We start from the raw sequence: 24,358 nt of genomic DNA, 5'->3' as shown, positions 1-24,358 counted from the left end.
GTCCTGTACAAAGCTAGGGATTGACACCTCCCCAGAGATCTTTAACTATGTAGCAGCCCCCAAAGAGACAGACCCTGGCCCCAGGCACTACCTCCAATGCCTCATGAGAAGCATCTTTCTTCCATCCAATGGCCTCAAGCCTACATCTTGCCCTCCAAGGATTCAGGTTTCTAAGTATAAAGCTCTGTGAATTCATATGTGGCTATAGTCAGAGGGGACCTGAGCCTTGCCCTGTATTCTCATTCTCCACTGAACAGATGAACTAACTGAGGCTAAGAGAAGTGACTTGACCATGGTCACAAAGTAAGCCAGTAAAAGGGCTGAGGATATATGTTGGTATCTCCACCTTCCACTTCAGTGTTCTCTCCACTGAACCTGGGTTGCTGCTGCTGCTGTTGCTAAGTCACTTCAGTCGTGTCTGACTCTGTGTGATCCCATAGATGGCAGCCCACCAGGCTCTGCCATCCCCGGGATTCTCCAGGCAAGAACACTGGAGTGGGTTGCCATTTCCTTCTCCAAAGCATGACAGTGAAAAGTGAAAGTGAAGTCGCTCAATTGTGTCCAACTCTTTGCGACCCCATGGACTGCAGCCTACCAGGCTCTTCCGCCCATTGGATTTTCCAGGCAAGAGTATGGGAGTGGGGTGCCATTGCCTTCTCCGCTGAACCTGGGTGCCTCTCATCAAATGACTATGGCATCACAGGAATGGTGAAGCTGCTGATATTATCTCTGTAAAGAGATTATTATTAAGATGAAATAAATTAATACATATACAGTACTTAGGAAAATGCCTGATACCTCACTTAAGTTCTACATAGTGATTGCTGTTGTTATGCAAGTTAAAAATGTATTCACATAAAATATCCACACACATTTTGAAATGATATATATAAATATATTAGGATACCCAAGAGGATATAAGAGCATTCCAAAAAAAAAAAAAAAACCCAAACACCCAGGCAAGTAATTTCAGAGCTCCTGTTTTTAATCACCAGAGACCCTGCTTCGTTATTATCCCACTGCCTATCTGAATAAACTGAGGCTAAAATAAAGGATGCCAAAGCATCAAGCATTCATGCAAAGGCAGGAGAATCACTTGGAAGACAGTCTCGGGTATCAGATAGGAGATTTAGGTCCTTCTTTTTCATCCCCAAGCTTCAGAATCTGTAGGCTGTCTACAAGTTATACTGTTGAAAGAGCCTGCTCATGTTCTAGCCACATCAAGCTTCTACAGGGAGTAGAGCCACAAGTGTGTTTTCCAACTGTAGGAAGCATCATCTCTCATGCCTGAAATGCAGGCCCATGAGCTTCAGCAATAAGCTTTATTCAAATAGGAAGTGAGTGTAATTGTGAAATGTTGGAAAAAATTAATGCCCCCCAAAAGAGGGTTTCCTAAATAAATTATGCTCAGCCATATAACAGCATATAGGCAGGTTCCGAGATGGAATAATATTAATGATGTGTGTGTGTATATATGCATACACACGCACACACACATCTATATATACTTGTACATGTACAGAAGAATAACAGGCAGGGTGTGCACATCAGAATATTAACAGTGACTATCTTGAGCATGGGTATTAGGAAGAATCTTATCTTTGCCTTGTTTGATCTACATTTTCCATTTTTTCTATAAAAAACCTGTATGACTTTTATAAAGGAAAATGTATTAAAGATTAGCCAAAGAGGCACCAATAGTAAAGGCTGATTTCCCCATGGGTATTATGTTCCTCTTCTATAATCAAGTTGAAGATTATCTTTTCTGCGTCTGCCAGGCTGATGCAACTGTCCCACCTTTGTGCACAGGTGGCTGCTCTTCTACATGGCTGTCACAGAAGCACAACAGATCCTGTTGTGCTCTGGTTACTGAGTACATACCCAGTTATAACTGTCTGGCATACACAGAGCCTGGCACATGGGTATGTTTGACAAACGAATTGATGGGTTGGTACAGACTCAGTAGCTTGGATTTGGCCAGGAGTTCTGCCATTTATATGCTAGGTGAGTCCCAGTCTCCTGATCTGTATAGTGGCAATAATATTTGTGGGTCAAGAGACCTCCAATTGTTTTTGTAAATGGCCAAGTGTTGGTTGCAAGACAGGTGAGGGTGCAGAGAAAGGGTTTATTATTATTGCTGCATCTATTAACAGGTCTGCCTCTTCCCATCCCTTATTTCTCTTCAGCTCCCAAAGGCATCATGGTTACCACAGCAGCCAGATGCTGATGATACCTCCAGGGACAGCAAGGTAAAGCTGAGCCATTTCCCAGGTCCTCGCCTCTGCATGCCCTTGGCAGGCCAGAGTGAGATTGTCTGAAGCTCACTCTCCTTTCAGGCCCCCCACCCTGTCTAAGGTCGCTTAGATTCACAAACTCTGCCTCCGCAGCCTCAGTTTGGGGCCCTGAAACACCCCTTCAGAGACTCCCTCCTTCTCAACCTCTGTCTCTTGGCTCCCTGCCTGGTTGCCGTGGAAACAGGTTCCACTGCGGACAAAGGAGGGAGCTGGATCCCACTTCCTCCCGGTCCTACTGATGAGGATTTTTAGACCGTGGAGACTGCGCTGCCCTACCCTGCACCTGCCCTCACTCCCCGTGTTCTCACTCAAGTGGAGCTTGCCCTCCCTCGCCCCTGACGAGACTATGTGTAAAAGTGTGACCACAGGTGAATGGAAGAAAATCTTCTACGAGAAGATGGAGGAGGCAAAGCCAGCGGATAGCTGGGACCTCATCATAGATCCCAACCTCAAGCACAACGTGCTAGCTCCAGGCTGGAAGCAGTACCTGGAGTTGCATGCTTCGGGCAGGTGAGTAGCCCAGGAAACAGGCTCTGCAGGCAGCCCCGGGGACACCTTTCCAGAAGAGACAGAAACGTGGAGAACCCATGTGCTAAGGGTCAGCTTTGCTGTGAGGCCACTGTAGACTGGGAGGCAGAGGAAGAGGAGCTAACTGGGAGCTGGGGCATGTGGGTTCGACCCCAGTTCTTCCACTGAGCACCTGGTAACGTTCCCTCTCTGAGTCATAGCTCTAAGTGCTTATATTTTATCTATTTTTATATTTAATAACCTCTTTGATAGCTCAGTTTTAAAGAATCCACCTGCAATGCAGGAGACTCCGGTTTGATTCCTGGATTGGGAAGATTCACTGGAGAAGGGATAGGCTACCTACCCCAGTATTCTTGGGCTTCCCTTGTGGCTCAGCTGGTAAAGACTCTGCCTGCAATTCAGGAGACCTGGGTTTGATCCCTGGGTTGGGAAGATCCCCTGGAAAAACAAAAAGCTACCCACTCCAGTATTCTGGCCTAGAGAATTCCATGGACTGTATAGTCCAGGGGGTCACAAAGAGTTGGAGGACATGACTGAGTGACTTTCACTTTAAATCTCCTAAAAAGGTTGAAAGCCAAGAGAAGGGGAGCGTGCTTGTGGGTCAAGAGATCTGTGTTCTGGTCCTGGACCAATTCAGTTTCAGTCTATTTAATTCAGCTTGACTTAATATAAACTACTGAACACATGAAGCATGTTGGAAACTAGCTCTATTCTTCATGGCCTTTGAACAGTCCAGTTGCCTTCTTGGACCTCTTTCCCCACTTGGTGGAAGAAAGGGTTAGCATAGATCCTTGTTCCTCAGGGAACAGTAGTATCAGCACCACTTGGAACTTGTTAAAGATGCAGACTCTTGGGTTCCATTCTAGACCTACTGAATCAGAACCTGCATTTCAACAAGGTTCCTAGGTGATTCGTACTTACAATAATGTCCAAGATGACTTTCCAGCACTCTTGTCCGTGGGTGGATTATGTAAAGACTTGCCTCTGGGACACAAGGTTTGGAGGCTGAGTGGTGCCGCCTGGGGATCAGAAGCAAGGCCTTCCTTTCTATGTTCCCTGGTTCAAGGCACTCAATTTAATTCAAGAAACATCTACTGGGCACCTGTTACGTGTTGGGTACCAGCTCTGCCTCTAACTCACTGTGTGTTCCGCTTTCTTACTCTCTGTGCCTCAGAGTAAAACAAAGGGCTAACTAGGTGACTCCTAAGGTCTCTCTAGTTCTGACATTTTCCATTCCAAGTTTTGTAGTTTTGTTTCAGAGAGGGGAAACAGTCCCCAAAGGATGTGAGTAAAAGAAAATAGATAAATGAAAATGTGGAACCCCTTGCCCAGCTGACAGGACAGATGCAAAAGGACTGGACGCTTGTTGACAGGGCCCAGGAGCTGCTCAGGGCCCAGGGCTTGTGGGGCTGAGGGAGGAGGGCTGGTGTCTCCTCCGGACCCAGCTGATGGCCTGAGAGCCCCAGCTGGCTCCAGTTAGCTCACTCTGGGTGTAGATTGCCTCCATATCCAGGACTTCAGGCACATTAATCTTGGCACTGGCCCAGAGGCTAAGAAGCGATAACGGTGTCCTTTTCTCTTGATTTGGGTCTAGCCACAGTCAGTGTGGACAGGTAAGAGTGTGTGGATGGATTTTGCGTTTTCTAGGTGATGTGGGCCATCCCTGCTATCAGACTCAAAGGATATTTGAACAGGAAGAGCTCCTTTCGTGCAACGTGCACGTTTTACATGTGAGGAAAGCTGCCCAGAGCCACTCTCCTAGAGGCAAGGCCCTTGGGCATTGAGATGGAGGGCACTGAGGCTTCTGCAGGGCACAGAGAAGGGCCCCGAGATGGCTGAGCACTGCTGGATGCCAAGCGCATCCTGAGGCTCGGGCTCTGGTCCTAGCAGAGCACACAAGGGGGCGGGCTGGGCAGCCACCTGGGGAAAGCTAATCAACTCAGGGAGCCATAAACACACCGCCTCCACCTCCCAGCTCTGCCTCCTGCCCCACACCTCCTCCCTGCAGTCTGTTTCCACCGTCTCCACTCTGTCCTCTCCTCTCGCCTCTCCTCGTCCCCGCAGGTTCCACTGTTCCTGGTGCTGGCACACCTGGCAGTCGCCCCACGTGGTCATCCTCTTCCACATGTACCTGGACCGCGCCCAGCGGGCGGGCTCGGTGCGCATGCGCGTCTTCAAGCAGCTGTGCTATGAGTGCGGCACGGCGCGGCTGGACGAGTCGAGCATGCTGGAGGAGAACATAGAGTGCCTGGTGGACAACCTCATCACCAGCCTGCGTGAGCAGTGCTACGGGGAGCGCGGCGGCCAGTACCGCATCCACGTGGCCAGCCGCCAAGACACCCGGAGGCACCGAGGCGAGTTCTGCGAGGCCTGCCAGGAGGGCATCGTGCACTGGAAGCCCAGCGAGAAGCTGCTGGAGGAGGAGGCGACCACCTACACCTTCTCCAGGGCACCCAGCCCCACCAAGCCACAGGCCGAGGAGGGTTCTGGCTGCAATTTCTTCTCCATCCCCTGGTGCTTGTTTTGGGCCACGGTCCTGCTGCTAATCATCTACCTGCAATTCTCCTTCCGCAGCTCCGTCTAAGATTCCCTTGCTGGGCCCAGGGAGAGGCTGGGGCCCCAAGGCCCGAGGGGCCAGCCAGCTGGTGGGAGGGGGTGAGGAGAGGCCTGGGTTGGGAGTGGGGTTAAGTTCTAGCGCTGGTGCCACCACTGACTCCACAGGGACCCTGCACAAATCACCCAGCTTTTCCATCTATAAAATTAAGGGTTTGGGTTTAATCATCGGCTTTTTGAAGTGAGACCCAGGGCCCCAGTGCTCTGCATGGTGCCTTAGGGACTTCTTGCATTTGGAAGGGAGACTGAGGGAGTGGCTTTCCCACCCTGGTCCTACCTCCCATCCCCAACTCCTACCTCCTCCTCTTGCTTTAATCAGAGCAGCTCCATGTTAGATGGGGTTTTATTTAAGAGTTTTGGATGGAAAAAGGTCCAACTGGTTTTAAAAAGTTTGAAAGTTACAGGACTAGGTGATCTTAAAGGGCCTTTCCACAGTGATGCGCTCACCCTTGCCTCCTGGTTCACCCTACCCCTACCCCTCATTATCACCCACATCGGGGAGCGGCGGCCTTAAATTAGCCTCTGCCTATTGTATGGAGAAGGCAGTGGCACCCCACTCCAGTACTCCTGCCTGGAAAATCCCATGGACGGAGGAGCCTGGAAGGCTGCAGTCCATGGGGTCGCTAGGAGTCCGATATGATTGAGTGACTTCACTTTCACTTTTCACTTTCATGCATTGGAGAAGGAAATGGCAACCCACTCCAGTGTTCCTGCCAGGAGAATCCCAGGGACAGGGGAGCCTGGTAGGCTGCTGTCTATGGGGTCGCACAGAGTCGGACACGAGTGAAGTGAAGTAGCAGGAGCAGCAGCAGTGTATGAGTCTCTTCCAGAGCTCTGTCTCCACACACACAGCAGAGGTTCCTCTCAAAGAGACAGAGAGGTGGGGGCACTAAGCTGCCCTTTTCTCCTGGGTATGTCAGGGTCACACTTCCAGTTTCCAGCTTCCCTCCATTCAGGGAAGACATGGTGGTTGGGTGGAGCCCCATAGCACTTGGCTTCCCACCCACTGCATATGAACCATCAGAGAATTTAGCAGGGGTTTAGAAGGTAGAGTGTTAGAAGTAAAGCACAAAATTCCTAGGAAACAAATCAGCATGTCTCCATTATAGTGAAGAGTCTGCAAAGTTCAGGGACCAAGTCCGACTGATTCTCAGTGGTTCTTCTGATGGTCAGAATACAGGAAAAGAGACCTGGCTTCCTGGGCTGTTTGTTGAGGGACTTTCCCATACTGGCCAGGTTTGGTTCCTCTCACCAAAGATCAGCAGTGCACCCAGAACTACAGGGTTGGGGGTTCATTAGTAAGAAAGGGAGCATTAAAGATGCAAAAGGTTTTGCCCATAGAGAAGTGCATGGGTAGGTGCAAGAATCCTGATAGCTTTCAAATGGGATGCAATATGGTTTGGAGAGGGAGGAAAGATGATTTCTGAAAGTAGGGGTATAGAATAAGGTATGGGGGGAGGGAGAAAGCAAGAAGCAGGATGCTACCTTCATTTCTGATGGTCCTCATTCACCTCACTTTTGTTAATAACTGACTCCTTCTTCCCTCACCACTCCCTTTTCTAAGGGAAAGTCGCTACCATCTGTAGTGGTGGAAGGAGGAGGGCCATTTATATATAGGCAGGGTACTTTAATAAACATGAGATTGCTTCAATCAGGCTTCATAGTCATTATTGTGTGCTTGAGATTCACTGGTGTCCTTGATCTGTAATAGGCTTTTGGACACCCTGATCCCCTCTCTCCCCTTTCGGGGGCCCTCACATAAACTTGATCTGGCTCCAGCTTCCAGGTCAGGGCCAATTATGTACATAGTCAGGAGGGGTGCAGGCAGCCCTTGGCCAGTCATTCAGGGGACTCAGCATAAGATCAGTCTTATTCTTGGCCTTGCTCTGATACTAATAACTGTCTGGTGACTTCCTCTGCTTCACGTACACAGTATTCTTTCCTTTATCCAGGAAGCATACCTGAGCACCTTCTGTCTGGCAAGGCCTGATGCAGTGGCCACTAAGGGGTGGGCTCTGTCTCTCAGAGATCTCTGCTTACAGCAGATGTTCTCAACCTTAGCTGTAGTTTAGAAATCCTGGAGAGCTTTTAGAGAAATGTCAGCACTCAGCCACTACCTCAGACCCATAGAATCAGACTTTCTGGGTGGCACTTGAGCATCTGAATTAGAATCAGACCCCCAGGTGACCCACCTGAGTTGCCTGGGGTAATGCCGCCAACCTGAGGAATATGTTTTCTTCTGTACCCAGACTAATGATTATAAGCCCTGAGATCTTCCTTGATGACCTCCCTGGATTCTTTAGGATTTGGGCACAGTTTCCCTACTTACTACCCCTCCCTGCTGGGGACTTGACCCTCCCTCAAACCTCCCTGCTCCTGCCTGTCCACCTGTGACCATGGCTTTATCTTTCTCTGAGACTCTCCATTTTTTAAGCTCTGTCACCCTTGCCAGATACTTGTCAAACTTTGTTGCAGTTATTTAATACTGGTCTATAACTGTGAGCGACTTCACTTTCACTTATCCCTTTCCTGCATTGGAGAAGGAAATGGCGACCCACTCCAGTGTTCTTGCCTGGAGAATCCCAGGGACCGGGGAGCCTGGTGGGCTGCCAGCTATGGGGTCACACAGAGTCAGACACGACTGAAGTGACTTAGCATCAGCAGCAGCATAGCTATACTCCCTGCTAGAGCATGATCAAAGTTACCCCCGATCCCACTGTCAGGGAGTGGCAGAACAAGGAGTCCCTCTCTCACCTGGCTTTAGCCCAGAACTCTTTGCTAAAGCATTAGGCTTCTTACTGCTCTGTATGAATATGTCTGCAATCTATGAACGCCTCCTCTGTCTCCCTTACTGTCCCTTATACTTGCTAGGCTTGCTCACAGCTTAGCCCTTGTCTTAGCAAAGACTTCTCAGGGACAGTTCTTTCTTTGCACACATGGCCACGTGCCACATGATGAACTTGCTAGATGTACCCTAGGCGTTATAAATAAATACCTCAGGGGTGTTTCAGGATCCCAGGCCTCTCCCAGTGGAGGTTCTGTGCATTTGTCTTGATGTTCAAGCCAGGAGGAGACCTGTAGGCACTGAATTGGGATTGGAGAGACTGCAATCCTTGGTTAGGGTCAGCAAGAAGAGCTGCCTTGATCACTTCCTTCAAACTCAGCAGGCCAGGGGATCAGCTCACTCTTCTTGGGGCTCAAGAGTCCTACGGCTCTTGAGGGGGCTCCAGAAGATCACCAACTAAGGAAAACTTCCAACATTAGTAAGTCCATAGGCCATCAGAGCTATAAGACACATTAGAGGTGTTGTGATTAAGTGCCCTTATTTTATGGAGAAGAAACTGAAGCCTAGAGAAAGCACCAAAGTTATAGTGTGGAGTAAGGCAAGATCATGAAATCTGAGGAAGAAACACTTAAGTCCTGGTTCTGCTACTTACTAGCTGTATTGTTGTTCACTTGCTAAGTCTTGTCTGACACCACGGACTGCAGTATTCCAGGCTTCCCTGTCCTTCACTATCTCCTGGAGTTTGCTCAAACTCATGTCATTGAGTCAATGATGCCATCCAACCATCTCATCCTCTGTTGCCCCCTTCTCCTCCTGCATCAGGGTCTTTTCCAGTGAGTCGGCTCTTCACATCAGGTGGTCAAAGTATTGGAGCTTCAGCTTCAGCATCAGTCTTTCCATTGAATATTCAGGGTTGATTTCCTTTAAGATTTACAAATTTGATCCCCTTGTTGTCCTAGGGACTCTCAAGAGTTTTCTCCAGCAGCACAGTTAGAAGGTATCAATTCTTCAGTGCTCAGCCTTTGTACTTGACATAGCCTTGGGCCAATTAGTTAAGCTCCTTGAGCCCCATTTTCCTCCTCATCAAAATGGGAATAATAGATTTGCTGTGGATGTCTATTATAAGGAATAAATAATACATTATCTATGGCATTCCAGATTCAAAGCCCATGTTCATTCTCTTCTTGCTGATGAGACTAAACAGTCATCCTTATTTCTCTTCTTTCCCTTTCAGCTGGCAGCCTCCCCTTTGAGTCTTCAAGGGCTCTTCCTCTCTGTGATTTCGGTTATGTTGCTAAATAATTTAGGAAAACAAGGGTTAACTTCCCAGCCCAAGAGTTAGAAACTGGTTTATTTTAATATATGTAGTGTCATTTCTTTTCTTCTCCTCATATATCTCTCAAAGCAACGACTTCGTTTTTCCAGCAGCATGGTAGACCTCATTCTTCAAAGACAGCTATTAAAACAGTCTCCCCAAACAGAAAACATCAGTGATTTCTGGGCTCCGTTCCCATTGGCTGAAATGCCAAGAAGGAATTTAGTTCTTTTCCAAGTCCCATTCTGGTTCTCCGTAGGACTCCCAGTTAAGAAACTTCCTTTGGGAGCATTTTCGGCATTGCGTGGGTACTGCTGCATGCATCCGGGGAATGAAAGCTGCCTGTTTTATGGCTTTGTTGTGACAGCGCCTTGGAGGGTGGGTGGTGGTATAGAAAGCTCATTGACCTGAGAGCCAGAAGCCTGGGTTTCAGCCCTGGCTTAGCCCTTATCTAGGCATCTAGGCTGCTGACCTTGGGTGACCTAGTCCTTTCTCCTCCCTGGCTCTCAGTTTCCTCACTTATCAAGCGAAGAGGTAAGGTGATCTGAAGAGTCCCTGCTAGCTCTGACATCACTCAAAAACTTCTGCTTGGCCTTGTTTTGTCCTCAGGCATTTGGGATGGTGCCCTGACTCTGATCCCTCTGATAGGTCATCTAGTTGTTACACCAAGATTTCCGTCTGCTTAGGTCAGCTTGGAGTTGGACCTTCTTATCTGAATGCCCATAGCATCTTCCTTTCCTTTCTGGCAGCAAACTGTTATATGTCTTACTCTGACTCAACATCTCTTTAAAGGTATTCACATTTTGAAAGGTAGTTACTTTGAAAGGTGTCACCTTATACAAATACTTGTGTGCTGGTGATGAAATTTCAGCCTGAGTCTTATTCTCTCTCTTCTAAAATAAGCCCCCAAATTTTTCTTCACTTCCATCTTATTAGGCCTATAATTTTATTTTGAGGACATAATAAGATACTCAGTATTTTCAAGATTCATTCACTCAATGAATGTTTGTTGAGTATATATTATGTGCCAGTCCTTCTAGGTGCTGGGATACACAGAAGAGCAAAGTGACTAAACCACTGACTTTATGGGGAGTAGAGGAACGAGACCGAAAACAGTGTAAGCAGGCTGTGTGGAGCACTAGTGTAAGGACTAAGGAGAAGAATAAAGTAGGCAAGGGGGACAGGAAGGGCAGGAGACAGAGTGACAGTTTTAGATTAGGTAGCTAGGGAAGGTCTCACTAAGAGGTGACATTCGGAAAAAAAAAAGATGAAGAAACTGTAAGGGGAAGGGGAAGGGCATATGAAGGCCCAGAGGTAGGAGCAGCCTGGAATGCTGAACCATGAGGAGGCCAATGTGGCTGGAATGCAGTTCAGGCTTAGTAGCCATTACTAGGTGGGAATGGGATGATGGATTCAGAGCACAGAATCCATATAGGTCATTATCAGGACATCTGTTTTTTACTTAAACAAGATAAGATACCACTGGAGGGTTTGAACAGTGGGGTGATGTAATTCAGTTTACTGTCACTGTGTTGAGAATGACCACAGAGGAATAACAATGAAAAAGGAAAGATTAGCCAGGAGGCTGGTGCAACAATCCAGCAAAGAGGGGATAGTGGCCTGTTCCAGGGTGGGGGCCTGTAACAGTGTGGCAGCAACTGCGATTGAGTCTGGCTATATTTTAAGGTAGAGCTGAGAGGGTTTGTTGGTGACTCAGATGGGGGATCTAAGAGAAAGGGGAGTCAAAGACACCCTAAGATTTTGGGCCAGGTCATCTGGATCTGGAAGAGTAGAGTTACTGCTTTCTGAGACGGGGAAGGCTGTGTGAGGAACAGATGTGGGGGCCATATCAAGAGATTGACTGTGGACACATGAAGGTTGAGATGCTAAAGGCATCCTGTTGGATATTGAACACAAGAAACGCCAAGGCAGGTGAATATTCATACCTATGGTTCCGACGCAATGACCAAGCTAGAGATACAAGTAAAGTCATTAGCATTTCCACCATATTAAATGTCATGAGATTAGATGAGATCCCTGAGGGAGTGAGAGCTGAGAGTACAGAAAGGAGGCCCAGAGACTGATTCCCGGGCCTGTCTGAGTATAGCAGCTGGAAAGAAGGAGACACCCTCGGGGACTGTGGAAACTGAACAGTGAGCGTGAACCACTTGAGTTTTCGGAACTATCAGGCGGCAGAGCTGGCTCTAGCCCGAGTCTTCAGGGTCAGGGTCCAGGGCTCTTCCCATGAGTCTAAAGTGCCTTCTTTCCCAATGGCACCAGCTTACTCCTTGGATTGGAATCCTGCCCACGTCCTCTGCGTGGGGTGTGTTGTTTCAGCAGGTTTGAGCTGGACGTGGATTTGTGTCTCTGTTTTTTTCTTTTTATTAAAAGCATTTCATAATGTTGAAATGCACTGAAATAAAAAGACATAATGGGAGGCCTAGATTGCCAACATGGATTTGGGCCTTGGGCATACAAACTCAGACCAAAGGGAGTTGTTGTTGGAAAGATTCCATTGTCTGGGATCCTGTCAACAGGTCTGGGCCACATGTGAGTGTTTAGTGGGCCTGGGTTAAATAAGCCAGATAATCCCAGAAGATGGGCAAGATGGAATAGTGGCATAGGATGAACAGTTCAGGGGGAGGTGAGACTCCGCACAGTAGGTCAGCATTTCTGAGACCCCAGGCCTGCACTGCATCTATGCTGTGCCTTTTGTATCCCTGGGGCTTGTTCTGTTTGGTGCTGGTCCATTGGCATTTTACTTTGCAGAGTCTACCCCTGGGACTGGAGGATATTAGAGGAAGAGCTCTGTTCCCACCCACACTAATCCGTTCATCATTCTGCACGCTCGTCCTGGGCACAGGCCCAGCTTGACACATCTTCCCCTTGTCATAACACTGTTTTGTCCTAACTCCCCTTCCTCACAGGGGCCTCCTGTGGAGCCTTTGCCTAAATATCGGCAGGGTTCTGGCTCTTTTTCCTGTGATCAGAGGCTCATTGCTGAGAACTGAGCCTGTGTTTTTGCATACAGAAAACATTTTCCTTATCTTCTTGAAAAAAGGTCAGCACATACCAGACACAGGAGGGGGTCACAAAGGCCCTGTTTGTCTCTCTCTCTCAAGTTCAGAGAACGCCCTGGCTTTCTTTCTGGAGACCGCACTGATGCTGGAGGGTCACAGAAAGTCCAGGGACCTGAAACAATGACTGCCTTTGGGTTTTGGCCTCTGCTGTTTCCCCTCTGTGCTCTCTGCTTATTCACTCTCACACGTGAACAGAAGTTTGAACCTCTCTAAAGAGGCTCCTCAGGGCCCCTGGAAGCAGGTTCCTCTCCTCCCTCTCCTCGGCCTGCCCTTGTTCAGGATCAGGGGGTCCCTCGCCTGTTGTTCGGAAGCCATATTGAGTCTCTATCTTTAGGTTCTTCTCCCTCAGTTTACTCTTTGCAGTAAAGCTTGATTTTGAAAGATATAGCCGATCATGTCTCTCCTTGGTCTAAAATCCTCAGATTCCCAAAACCACACTGAGCATCCCAGTCAGGACTGCCTGAAGGTGTTCTTTTCTCTCCTGATTTCTCTGGCTCTCCAGGGACAATGGGCCGCTCAGTTTTCCCCGAACATTCACTACCCTTTCATCTCCCTGCTTTTTCACATACTGTTGTCCGGGGCTGGGATGCTTTCTTCTTCAGTTTGCAAAGTAAACGAACACGGTTCTTTCCAGGAAAGCACTAGAGCAGAATGTCTTAGTGATGGTGCTGCTGCTGAGTTAGAGCAGTTCTGGATCTAGGGCCAGAGCAGGAGGGTGTCTGCCTCACCTCTGCTTCCCACCGGATGTGTGACCTGAGTCAAAGACCCAAGCTTGCGAAATACTCCAAAGTGTTATTATCTCCCATAGAACTATTTATATTAATCTAATTAAGTTTCCAATTTTTTTTCCCTGTATGTTAATTCATCTGATCGCACAACCCTCAGACAAGGGTAGGGCAAAGATTTTTCTGCCAGTTTGTAGATGGGTAAATTAAGTGAATAAGGAAGTCAACCAATGCTTGGATTACAACCTAAGTCTTTTGATTTCAAGACTCACTCTAGACCCAGATTGGCTACTGTTTCTGCTGCAAGAGGGGTACAGATTTTCCTTCCCTGATTCTTCCTTACTTTTACTTGAAGGACTTCTTGGTGGTGCTGATTCTTTGATTCTGTCACCTGGTAATGAGTTTAATTCATGGCAGAAGGAAAGTACGTACTCCAATTCAGAATAGGCTACTCATCAACCTGGTGCCATAGTCTCTGAACCAAACAATTGAACACAGGATCCAAAAAAAAAAAAAGTTTTTTCTATTCTAGATGTGGATGAATCAAAAAATGTAACTTGGATATTGAAAGAGTGTCTTCCTGGAATATTTTGATAACTTACAGGAACAAAAGAACAAGGGATTTCATCAGAACTGACCTGAGAAGCCTAAGATGTGCTTTGGTGTCAATGATTTGATTTTCCCATCATAATCTCTCTCTCTCTTCATGGTACACGGATCCTAATTGGATACAGAGAACTGTTGATACATGACAATGCAACTCACCAGAACCACCAGTCCATGAAAAACATACAAGCCAAATAGGATGCTTTGCCTCAATACAGATGTTTATTGGAACAAATGTGCAGTTACAGCTACACATGTTGTAGACCGACAGTTTCTGTTTCTAAAGAAATTGGGCATGATCACTATTGCTAATAACAACATTCCGTGGCACAGAATCATAGCTTTAGATATACTAACTATTCTCTGGGAGGTGAATTGTGGTTGCATAGAAGAGAGACCTCTTTAAGGGACAGTCATTTTGAAGTTGAAATTGGCTATATTTGGAGGTAGCTAGTGTCACATGTTTAGATATGCTCAAGAATGAGGTCATAGAGTTAGACAGCATGGTCCTAACAGACCCTCCAACCCTCTGCTTCTATAACCCTGTGAGACATTTGGGTTTCTTGGACCTTAGCAGCAGTGCAGGGGCTGGTATATCTAGTAAATGGTCATAGATCAAGGGTAAGGTAAAGTCCAGCAGCAATAATCTAGATATCCCTTAGATAAGGATGAAGTTGCAATTGGAATAAACAAGATAAACTGGTCCAGCCAGAAATTGGCATTCGTACACAAATCTTGAGGCTGCTTCAAGTCCCAGAACTGCCTGGATTTAAGGAGAAAAGTTCTTCTGGATACTAACTCTGATTCCAGAGTCCAAGCACTGGTCTGCTGGACATGTCATTTTTATGAGAGAAGAATGGACATGTGCTCTTGTTGTTGTGTCTAGAAGACCTCCTTTTGTCTTACCTGTAGGAATGCCCACCTTCTTCAAGGTGCAGCTCCAACACTGTCTCCTCTGAGATGCTTTCCTGGTGTCCCCTCCTCCAATGCTCGCATACAGGAATGGCCTTTCTTTCACATCTGTGCTGTTCTGACACATAGCACACAGTAGGGTTCATTCTGTCATGGTGGATACTCGCGTAGGTGTCAGTTCTTCGTGCAGGAGCTCCTGGAAAGTATGAATCATGTTCCCTTCATCATGGTGGTGCCCATAGCAGTCGTGACAGCCTGACGCAGGGGGGCACTCAGGCAGTGCTGTGAAATGAGCAGGCCTGATGTTTGGAACGCTTTGGGGTTGTTCCAAAACTTTGCATTGTGATTCTTCTTTGGTGTCTAAAATAGAGCTCCAGTTTTCTTGACAAATGTCTGGTGGGACTGAGTATGAAGGCCGCCTTCTGTGCACAGAACAAACAGCAGGGCACAGAGAGGTAGAACGACCTGCTCAGAGAATCCAAAACAGGCTGCAGGTTGCTGTCCCTGAGTGGTCAGCCTAGGGCTTAGTGTTCGTAAGTTCTCATTCCTCAGTATCTTCTTTCAGCAAGAGACCTTGAATGACTCCGGCAGCTGCAGTGCAGGTCAAGAACTGAAATCTCCCATGAAGACCAACTTTGGAACAGAATTGAAGACAGAACAGAAGACAGGACTTGGAGCTTCTGATCCCTTGAAGGGCTCACATCTCAGAGTTCTGGAGGGGAGGAGGACCCTGGAATCTTCCTGAGAGAGAAGGTGGCTCCTGAAGGGAAGAGGCATTCTGCTTGGGAAGATTTTATGACCCTGCAGGGCTGGGGTGTTCTGGCTGAGGAACAGAGGTGAGGAACCAGGGGAACGGTGCTTGGGGTCAGCTGTGGACACAGGGAGGGAGAGTACAGGGGCCTGAGTCTGGCCTCCCAGGGCCTACCTCACGCCAGTTTCCCAGGAAGAAAAGGAGGTGGGCACCTAGAGCAGAGGCTCTGTTTAGGAATAAGAACAGGCCCCTAGGCTTGCACTCTGCCTGGGCTACCTCCTGGGGAGCCAGAGTGTGGTGCACGGGGTGGGTGTTGCAGCAGCAGCAAGATTTGGTCTGCATCAAAGCTCTACTGGGTTCTGAGGCTCAAGTGGTAAAGAATCCGCCTGCAATGCAAGAGACCCAGGTTCATTTCCTGGGTCAGGAAGATCCCCTGGAGAAGGGAATGGCTACCCACTCCAGTATGCTTGTCTGGAACATCCTATAGACAGAGAAGCCAGGCGGCTACAGCCCATGGGGTCACAACGAGTTGGACATGACTGAGTGACTAACACTTTCACTACAAAGCTCTACGGGCCTTTTTGACCTTTTGGTAATTTTGGCTTTAACTCAGCTCATCAAGGAGAAATGTCTTTGTTGGATCGTTGACTGTCAGAGCTGGGAGGGTCTTTGTTGGGATGAGGGGAAGGGACTTGCATAGAGTCACAGGGAGCTGGGGCAGAGCTGGTTCCCAGTCTCCCGTCTCTCTGTCTCTGCTTCTCTCAGGCACTCTCACAGTTTGGTATCCAGCTCAGTCATAAGTGCATCGTGATGGGACCTGATGAGAGACTCAGATTGTCTCTTTTACCTTTCCATGGAGAGGGGTGCGAGCTGGGGTTGGGGAATGCATGGCAGCAAAGAAGCATAGAGCGTTTGGGGGCAGGCGAAGGCGATGGTCAAGGTTGAGGGGACAGGTACACACTTGATCAACCCTAAGGCCCAGCCAGGATTTATAAGGAAACGCAGTGTGCCTGAACACACTGGCCTTCCACTAAGTCACATTTATTGAGCACTTAGTTTATACCTGCACTGTGCTAAGTGCTATAAAATAAATTTGATCTTCATTATACTTTTCTGAGGAGGTAAGGAAGGCCATTTCCATCACTGGGATGAAGAAACTGAGGCTCAAAGAGGTGAAGTCACCTGTCCAGTGTTGCAAAGCTAGTAGGCGATACAACCTGGGTTCTGATCACTCTGCTACTCTGTTTCTTTAAGGAGAGTGAGAAGATGGCTGAGATGCCCCCTTAATTGGTCAGTAATAGGTGGGCTGAATGGGGTGTGCGTAGGGTCAGGGACGTCTGGCATCAGATAATTATCCTCTGCTGCTGACTGACCATGGGCAGGTGAGGCAGAGGGTGAGGAACTGAACTCAATTGCTCATGCCGGTGACCCTCCGGATCCAGTCCTTGTTGTAGAAGATGTATGAATACACTCCGTAGCGGTCCTTCTTTCCGCAGTCCACGCCCCAGGATACTGTGCCCACCAGGTACCACTGGCCTCTCTTTGTATCCAGCGTCACCATGGGCCCTCCAGAGTCACCCGCACAGGCGTCCCTGCCCCCTAGAGGAAGAAGTGATGCGGATTAAGTGTCCCCTTCCCTAGACCCAAAGCCAGAGGACCCTCCTTCTCCCTACAACTGACGTGTAGTTCAGAGAATTTGACACCAGGGGGCGCAGCAGACCGTTGGACTTAAAACCTGGGCTCAGGGATGTCGGGCCTCCTCCTACCTCCGGGATTTTAGAAAGCGTAGGTTCAGGACTATTGGTTACACAGGGGGAAACCTGGGCTGGGAGAAAGGAAGTATGGAAATCCCTTACGTAGCACACTTTTCTCTGATGTAACTTCTCCAGTGGAATCTTTCCTCTCCTGATCTTCCTCCCCGTCCCCTGCCTCGTTCCTCCCCTTCCTGTTCAACCTGCCAGCTCCAAGGTCTGCAGGGCGCCCTTTGCTGGGCTTGGTGCCCCTCCCTGGCTGGTGGCACCCTGCCGTAGGCAGGCTTCTTGACTCACCTTCCTTCTCCCCAGCACAGATCATGTCTCTGGTGACCTTTTTCTTCAGTGGAGCATAGGCCTCCCGACAGATGTGGTAGTCAACAATTGGGATTTCGATCTGGAACACAAGACCGTTGTCAGTCCCCAACCCTGGCTGAGCCCCGCTCTTCTGACACCCCATCCCCCTCTCTGTCTCCTTCCTGGAGGAGCCTGGGTCTGCCTTGGGCTTCGCCTCAGAAACTGCCCTCTGGTATAGGTGCTGAATGCAGAACCAGGAGGTCTGTGTCCTGGTACAGTCTTAGTCATGAACTTGCTGTGTGACCTTGCACATGCCATTTGCCCCCTCTGGGCCTCAGTTTTCTCATCTGTCAAATGGAGATAATACTGCTTAGCATATGCATTATTTCAAACACATCGGCATATGCAAAACCTATGGGCAGTCTTCTTTTCCCCACCCTTAACATTACTGGTTGTGGGATGTGGGACATGTAGCCTTCACTGTTTTTTCAGGTTTCTGAGACTCTGTTTCCTCATCTGAAAAATGGGAATCGTAATATTTGACATACTAATTACATGGAGTTGTTACGAAAAGAGGGGTTGAACGAGCAGATGCTCTGTAAACTACAAACACTGCTTACGCAGCAGGTGGTGTAGGCTTCCCAGGTGGCGCGGTAGTGAGGAATCTGTCCGCCAACGCAGGAGGCGCAAGAGATGCAGTTTCAATCTCTGGGTTGGGAAGATTCTCTGGAGTAGGAAATGGCAACCAGCTCCAGTGTTCTTGCCTAGAAAATTCCATGGACAGTGGAGCCCGTGGGGATCACAAAAAGTCAGACGGGCACACACTTGCATAGAGGTTCGTGAGACTCACCTTGCAGCAAGCTTCACTTGTGTTCTCCCTCGCCATGGTTTGAGTTTCCGTACACTCAATGTTGCACATATCTATCTTATATAGCTCAGAACATGGTCGCTACTCAGGAAATGTTATTTTGAATTGAGGTGATACATTGATACATAAAGGTAAGGTATTGCATTTATTAGTGCCCTTGATTCAGCTTGGGGGTAAATGTTGGAGTGGGTGTCTAGAATAAAAGAGGAATCGCAAGAGTCTCATTCAGCCAAACCAAGAACTGAATGAGTCACATCTCCCACAAAGCACAAGTCCTGTCGGCCGTGCTGGGAGGGTACCAGAGGTATCCACATCCCTTTGGCGCATGGCCTTCCCAGAGAGGTGGGGGAGGGGAAGCCAGGCAGGGTGGTATAAGCACCCGTCTTCAGCAAACCATCAAGTGTCTGACTAACCTCTACCCACCACTCATACATCGCTTAATTGCACCTCCTCTGCCTTTCTGCACTCCCAAGACAAAGTCAGAGTCCTGGTTATACATTCTGAAGCATGCTGCACCTCTTCCTCATTCCAATGATCACATTGATGAATACTTTCTGTCTGTCCCTATAAGCCAAGAAGACAAGGGGCCAGATCTGTCCTCTTATCCCCCTGCATATTTAGTAGTTAATACAATACAAAGTCGTTAATACAACGTCAGCCGTGTCTGACTCTGCGACCCCATGGACTGCAGCCCGCCAGGCTCTTCTGTCCATGGAATTCTCCAGGGTTGCCATTTCCTTCTTCAGGGGATCATCCCAACCCAGGGATCAAGCCCACGTCTGTTATGTCTCCTGCATTGGCAGGTGAGCTCTTTACCACTAGTGCCCCCTGGGAAGAGGCACTGAATAAACACTCAAGAGTGAATGATTGAAGGGGTAAATGGTTGTTGCAAACCCCAAATTTAAAGCGTGTCAAAATAATGTGCATTGAATGGTTTAGAAACTAGCCGTGGCTCTCGTAGAACCTGGTAATGTCCAAGCCAGACAGCTCTTGGAGGACATCTAGCGTTGCTGGTGACTTTGCAGCTTGAGAAACTACACTGCAGTCTAGAGGCAACATGACTTAAGATCACCCAGTAGGTTACTAGGGGCTGGGACTTGGAAGTGTGGCTCCTTACTCCTGGTTCAGTGTTCTTTTTTGAAATGACGAGAAATGTAAACTTCCAAATGCCGCAGTCAAGTTCATCGCTGCAAGGACTGTGGCTCTCAGGGCCCATCCCTTGACCCATTCTTGGTTACGACTATGTGAGTCTTCCTGATGTATACTGATGGATCACCTTGTAGGCTGTCCAAGCCTGCTGGTTTTCTGGAAGAATTTCCATCAGTTGAGCTTTTAATAAGCTACAGAAGCACTGAACAATGTTTACAGACTAGAGTCTTATTACATGTAGAACAAACAGATCAAACTAGTTGGGATTCAGTCTCACTTAGCTTTGAGGGTGAGTCTGGTCCCTTCGTACCTGTCTCACTCATCCCCAGTCCAAACCTCCAAACCCCTGAGAGACACTGGGGCTCAGAAACGTCCAAGGTGGGGCACAAGTGTCACCCTCTGAAGGGTATATATTGAACTTCACCTCCATCAGGGTCTCTGGGAACCTTTGCAAGAACTGCTTCCCCCAACCACTGACGATGACCACGGCCCCTGGGGGAGAGAAGACACAGTGAGAGTGGAGAGGCTGTCTGCGGGCCTTTGGAGGGTGGCACTTTGCAGCCCCCTCATTCCCTGCATGTGGAGGAAGCACTGAGTTTTCCCCCTGAGAAAATGCCAGCACAGTGGGGAGGAAGACTTGGGCTGGAGCTTCCCTGAGAGAGCAGTTTGGGCATTTGTCTCTATGAGATGTTAGCTGGTTTATGTGTTTAGTTGTCTGTTCTCTCCCACTCCTAAATAGCTTGGAACCTCAGCTCCGTGAGGGCAGTAAGCTCATCTGCCTTATTCACGGCTGTGTCCTTATGCCTACAGCAGGGCTGACACAGAGTAGATGCTCAATCAGTAACTGGATAAATACAGAGTCCAGCCTAGCCCGCCACAGGATGTGCTCCCTCCCCTTCTGAGCCTTAGTTTTCTCATCCATAAAACGAAGAGGTCGGACTCGGTACCTCTAAAACCCCTCCCAGCTCTGATGTTCTAGAAGTCTGTAAGGCTGGCAAATCTTGAGGCAATGTGAAAATGGGCTGGGCACTGATAGAGCACTTAGATGTTTCATCATCTGAAAAGAGCCTGGATACTGAAAACAGCTCTGGGCCTTAAGTTGGAAGATCTGAATTCCAGCCTCAGATCTACTTCTTACAAGCTGAACCTTAGGTAAAGCACTTCCCTTTGCCAAGCCTCAGTTTTCTCATCTGGAAAGTGGGACTACAATACTACTTCACAAAGCTTTTATAAGTAGCACATAAATTAATTAATGTAAATCAAGTGCTACATGGCAGGCACATGGTATCTGATACATCAGATCCATACCTGGGCCTTTCCTATGGGCTCACTTCCCCTCAATACTTCTAATATTCCATCCAGCCATTAAAAAAAAAAACAAAACTTTGTTGAACTAAAGAAGGTTAGCTGTGAATTTAGAACAAGATGAAACAAAAACCGACTTCCCCGAGTTGGACTCTCACTCTGTGCTGAATATGTTTGATTATTATTTCACTTAAACATCACAACCACCCATGGGGTATTATTTCTAGTGTAAAGGGAAGGGGCTTGAAGTTAGGCAACTTCTTCAAGGTTGTCCAGCTAGGAGATGGCAGCATGGAGAGTTGAGCCTGTGTTAGCGATTAAGTTATTGTCTCTCAGCTCCAGAAGTACCCTTTTATACTCTGCTTTGTGATGCTGTGAATGAGACTCTAGATTGGCAGATCCATTTTGTCAGGAACATTCCTGAAAGTGGGGGACACTTCCAGGAAGCCTTGCTATTCCGGATGGCGTTACCCTAGAGATGGTTCCTCACCCCACCAGTGGCGGCTGCTTCCCCCGCACCATCGGCACAGGGCCTCTTCTGCAGAGTCTGAGTTCCTACTTCACGGAGCCTCTGTCTAAGCTTCCAGGTTCTGTAACTCCAACCTCTTCCCTTTGTTCCTCCAGTCCCAGGAGGGGTAGTTCCTCCCTGCAAGTGTTCTCCGTCTGACCTCAGCATCCCGCTTTACTTCTCCAGCCCTCCAACACTCTATATTAAATTCTTTTTGTTACAGTAACTAGTCTGGTTTCTGTTTTCCTATCTGGACCCTGACTGATACATGCTTGAAATACAGACCAAGCCTGCCTGCTTTTGTGTACCACCGTGAAACCTGTTTTGACTTAGCTGTTTTAGGGAAGGCGCCTGAGGAATCAGGCAGACACAGTCAGCTGACTCAGCTGGCACTGAAGCCTCACCAGCACTGGAGTAAAAGCCTCCATGGAGGCTCTGCCAAGGTGGAATCACAGGTGGGTGCCGTACCTTCCTCCGGTGGCCCCTGGGGTAGACAGATGGGCATCACAAAGTCATTTAGCACCGGGCCCCTCGACAGCTCCAGCAGAGCGACGTCATTCTCGTACGTGTTGGGGTTATACAGGGGATGGAAGAAGACTTGCTTGACACTAAGACTCTGTTCATTCTCATCTGACTGGGTCCTCCGAAGCTTGCCTGGGCAAGAAGAAGGCATGTGAGGCATGAGGGCAGCAGAAGCTTGGAGGATAAAGTCACAGCTTGTTCCCTGTCAGCCCCTGTCCCATACAGCCCATGTTTCCAGCCTTAACTCTTACAGTGCCTTTCACTTACCTGTTTTAAGCCATCCCTCCCCATTTGGCTTTCCCCACATATTGTCCTGGGCTTGAACCTCTGTCTTTCTTCATAATCTGATCTGATCCCATCACCTTGTAGTTAATACTCATTCCAGGGCCCATTACCATATGTCTGAACCATAATCACCCTTCTGTACCCAGGTAATGTGTTGCCTCCTCCATGAAACCTCGGAGATTCTTGAGTTAGATGCTACAGTTAGGAATCTCTTCCCTATGAACTCCCCCTGTTTCTCTCCTACAGAGCTTACTGCTTATTGCATTTTATTAGAGGGCTTTGTGCTCATATTTTATTCCTTTATTAGACTATACATCCTTGTGGGCAGGAACTTGTGTCTTTAGATCTGACATAGTGTCAGGACATAAATATGCAGTGACCTGAACTCCATCAGCCAGTTTACAAAGGAGACAGGAAGCTTGGATTGTTTGTGTATGAATCACTTGAAACCACGGATTTATAGAACCCCGAGACATCTTTGGAAGTTATCCAGATGGGAGTCTTTATTATAAAATCTAAGGCCTCACCTTCAGTGATCTGCTTATGGTCCTAACATCCGAGAATCACTGCCTTGGGCTTAGACTGTGATCCAGAACTTGGGCAGGTCCCTGGACTCCAGTCCTGGCTTGTCCTTCCATTCCTAGACTCCCTCCCTAATGACTGAGTGAGTAGATACACCCCATCCCCAGAACCACAGCTGGATTCAGGAATCAGCTTGGCCCATACTCACCCATGATGATTTTGAAGGCAGAGGGGCTGAGCAAGTCCAAATCGTGAAGAGTTACGTCCTCTGCATCCGGCACTTCATGGAGACAGTGAGCCGCAGTCACAATCCATTTGGAGCCTGAGAACAGAATTGTGAACACACACTGTCCTCATGGCCCCACCTTGCGTCCCACTACCTCAAGCTGAGGGTTTTCAGACCCCTCTCCATGGCACCCCTCTCCCTTGCATTTCACAGCCCCAGGTCGGAAACTCATTGATCTTAATCTGAAGATGCGGAGTTGAACCTGTGATTTCATCTACTTCCCCAACCTAGGACAACACTGAACATTTTAAAAATGATTCCAGGTCTCCCTTAAATGCATGGCGTTGGCAAGCTCCAGACAGCCCAAGGTGTCCATAGTCTTGCTCACGCGTTGCCCCTTGGGCCTTGTTGCTCAAGGTGTGGTCCCTGAACTAGTGGCATCAGCCTCACCTGGGAGCTTCTTGGAAATGCAGACTCTCAGGCCCCCACACAGGTCTACTGAATCAGAATCTGTACTCAGTAGTAAAATCTGAGAATCTTAAAAAAACTTCAAGTAATCTCTAGGCGTACTAAAGTTTGAAAAGTATTGTTGTACATGATTCTTGAGTACACATTTATAATAGAATCATGTGGGGAATTAAACACAAACAAAGAAATCCTCCCCAAACAATGTCTGGGCTTCAGCCAGACCATCTACGTCGTGGAGTGAGGCCCAGGTACAAACACACTTTAAAAGTGCCCCCAAAGTTCAGCTGTCACGAAGGCTGGGAACCACTGCTCTGACCCAAACCTCTCATTTTATAGATATGGATTCTGAGGCCCGAGGGGAGCGGGGACGCCTAGGGCAGCTCTGCAGGTGGGTGGCAGGACCAGGGCTGACCGTGGGTCTCCTGATGATGAGCCTAGCACAGCTCTTGTATCTTGGCTCTTTTTTCCCTTGCTGGACACATTCCTGCTCTTTGCTTAATATAGGATCAGGGCTTGGTTCATCCCTAAGGTGAATCAGGTGACAAACCCATAAATAGCTGAGCCCAGAGACATACTGGGATGAGCCAAACAGAAAGAAAGGTACCAGGGCTTTGGAGTGTGGGCATCAAAGCAGAGTTCAGAGTTGCGGGCAGAGGTCCCTCTCTGTGCAGGTCCCTGGCCCTCTCAGGAGCAGCCATGTGCTCTGGCTACTGGCTTCGGGATAGTGCCCTATACAGGCCATCCTCTTTCCCCTGGTGGTATTTTTGATCCCTGTCTACAGCCAGGGGCTCCTGGCTAATTTTCCAAGTGGATAAAGTGGAATGAGATACCCAGATTAGGAAGCCTGC

At 48.3% G+C, this 24,358-nt stretch overlaps 2 protein-coding genes across 2 annotated transcripts in view; one reads left to right on the top strand and one right to left on the bottom strand.

The window, feature by feature from the left end:
* On the top strand, positions 2,533–5,991 carry RTP1 (receptor transporter protein 1). The gene is made up of 2 exons (XM_005675144.3): positions 2,533–2,804; positions 4,887–5,991. The coding sequence occupies exons 1-2, from the start codon at positions 2,533–2,535 to the stop codon at positions 5,404–5,406; spliced, it is 792 nt and encodes a 263-aa protein (XP_005675201.2). The 3' UTR covers positions 5,407–5,991.
* The window catches only part of MASP1 (mannan binding lectin serine peptidase 1), a 64,937-nt gene continuing 56,658 nt past the window's right edge, over positions 16,080–24,358 (bottom strand). The window contains exons 12-16 of the mRNA XM_005675142.3: positions 23,025–23,138; positions 21,956–22,141; positions 20,099–20,166; positions 17,658–17,757; positions 16,080–17,208 (exon numbers count right to left, since the gene is read on the bottom strand). Of these exons, the coding sequence (XP_005675199.1) occupies positions 17,018–17,208; positions 17,658–17,757; positions 20,099–20,166; positions 21,956–22,141; positions 23,025–23,138 (659 nt within the window). The 3' untranslated portion in view covers positions 16,080–17,017. The remainder of the gene's footprint in view (positions 17,209–17,657; positions 17,758–20,098; positions 20,167–21,955; positions 22,142–23,024; positions 23,139–24,358) is intronic.

This window comes from Capra hircus, chromosome 1 (assembly GCF_001704415.2).
Source record: "Capra hircus breed San Clemente chromosome 1, ASM170441v1, whole genome shotgun sequence".
Taxonomy (NCBI): domain Eukaryota; kingdom Metazoa; phylum Chordata; class Mammalia; order Artiodactyla; family Bovidae; genus Capra; species Capra hircus.
This window is presented reverse-complemented; position numbering and strand designations above follow the sequence as displayed.

What these genes read in the sequence shown, in the direction of transcription:
- RTP1 (XM_005675144.3), top strand. Translation starts at nt 2,533, where the DNA reads ATGAGGATTTTTAGACCGTGGAGACTGCGCTGCCCTACCCTGCACCTG. An exon ending in GAGTTGCATGCTTCGGGCAG is followed by an intron (nt 2,805 to 4,886) that starts GTGAGTAGCCCA and finishes TCGTCCCCGCAG; the next exon opens with GTTCCACTGTTCCTGGTGCT.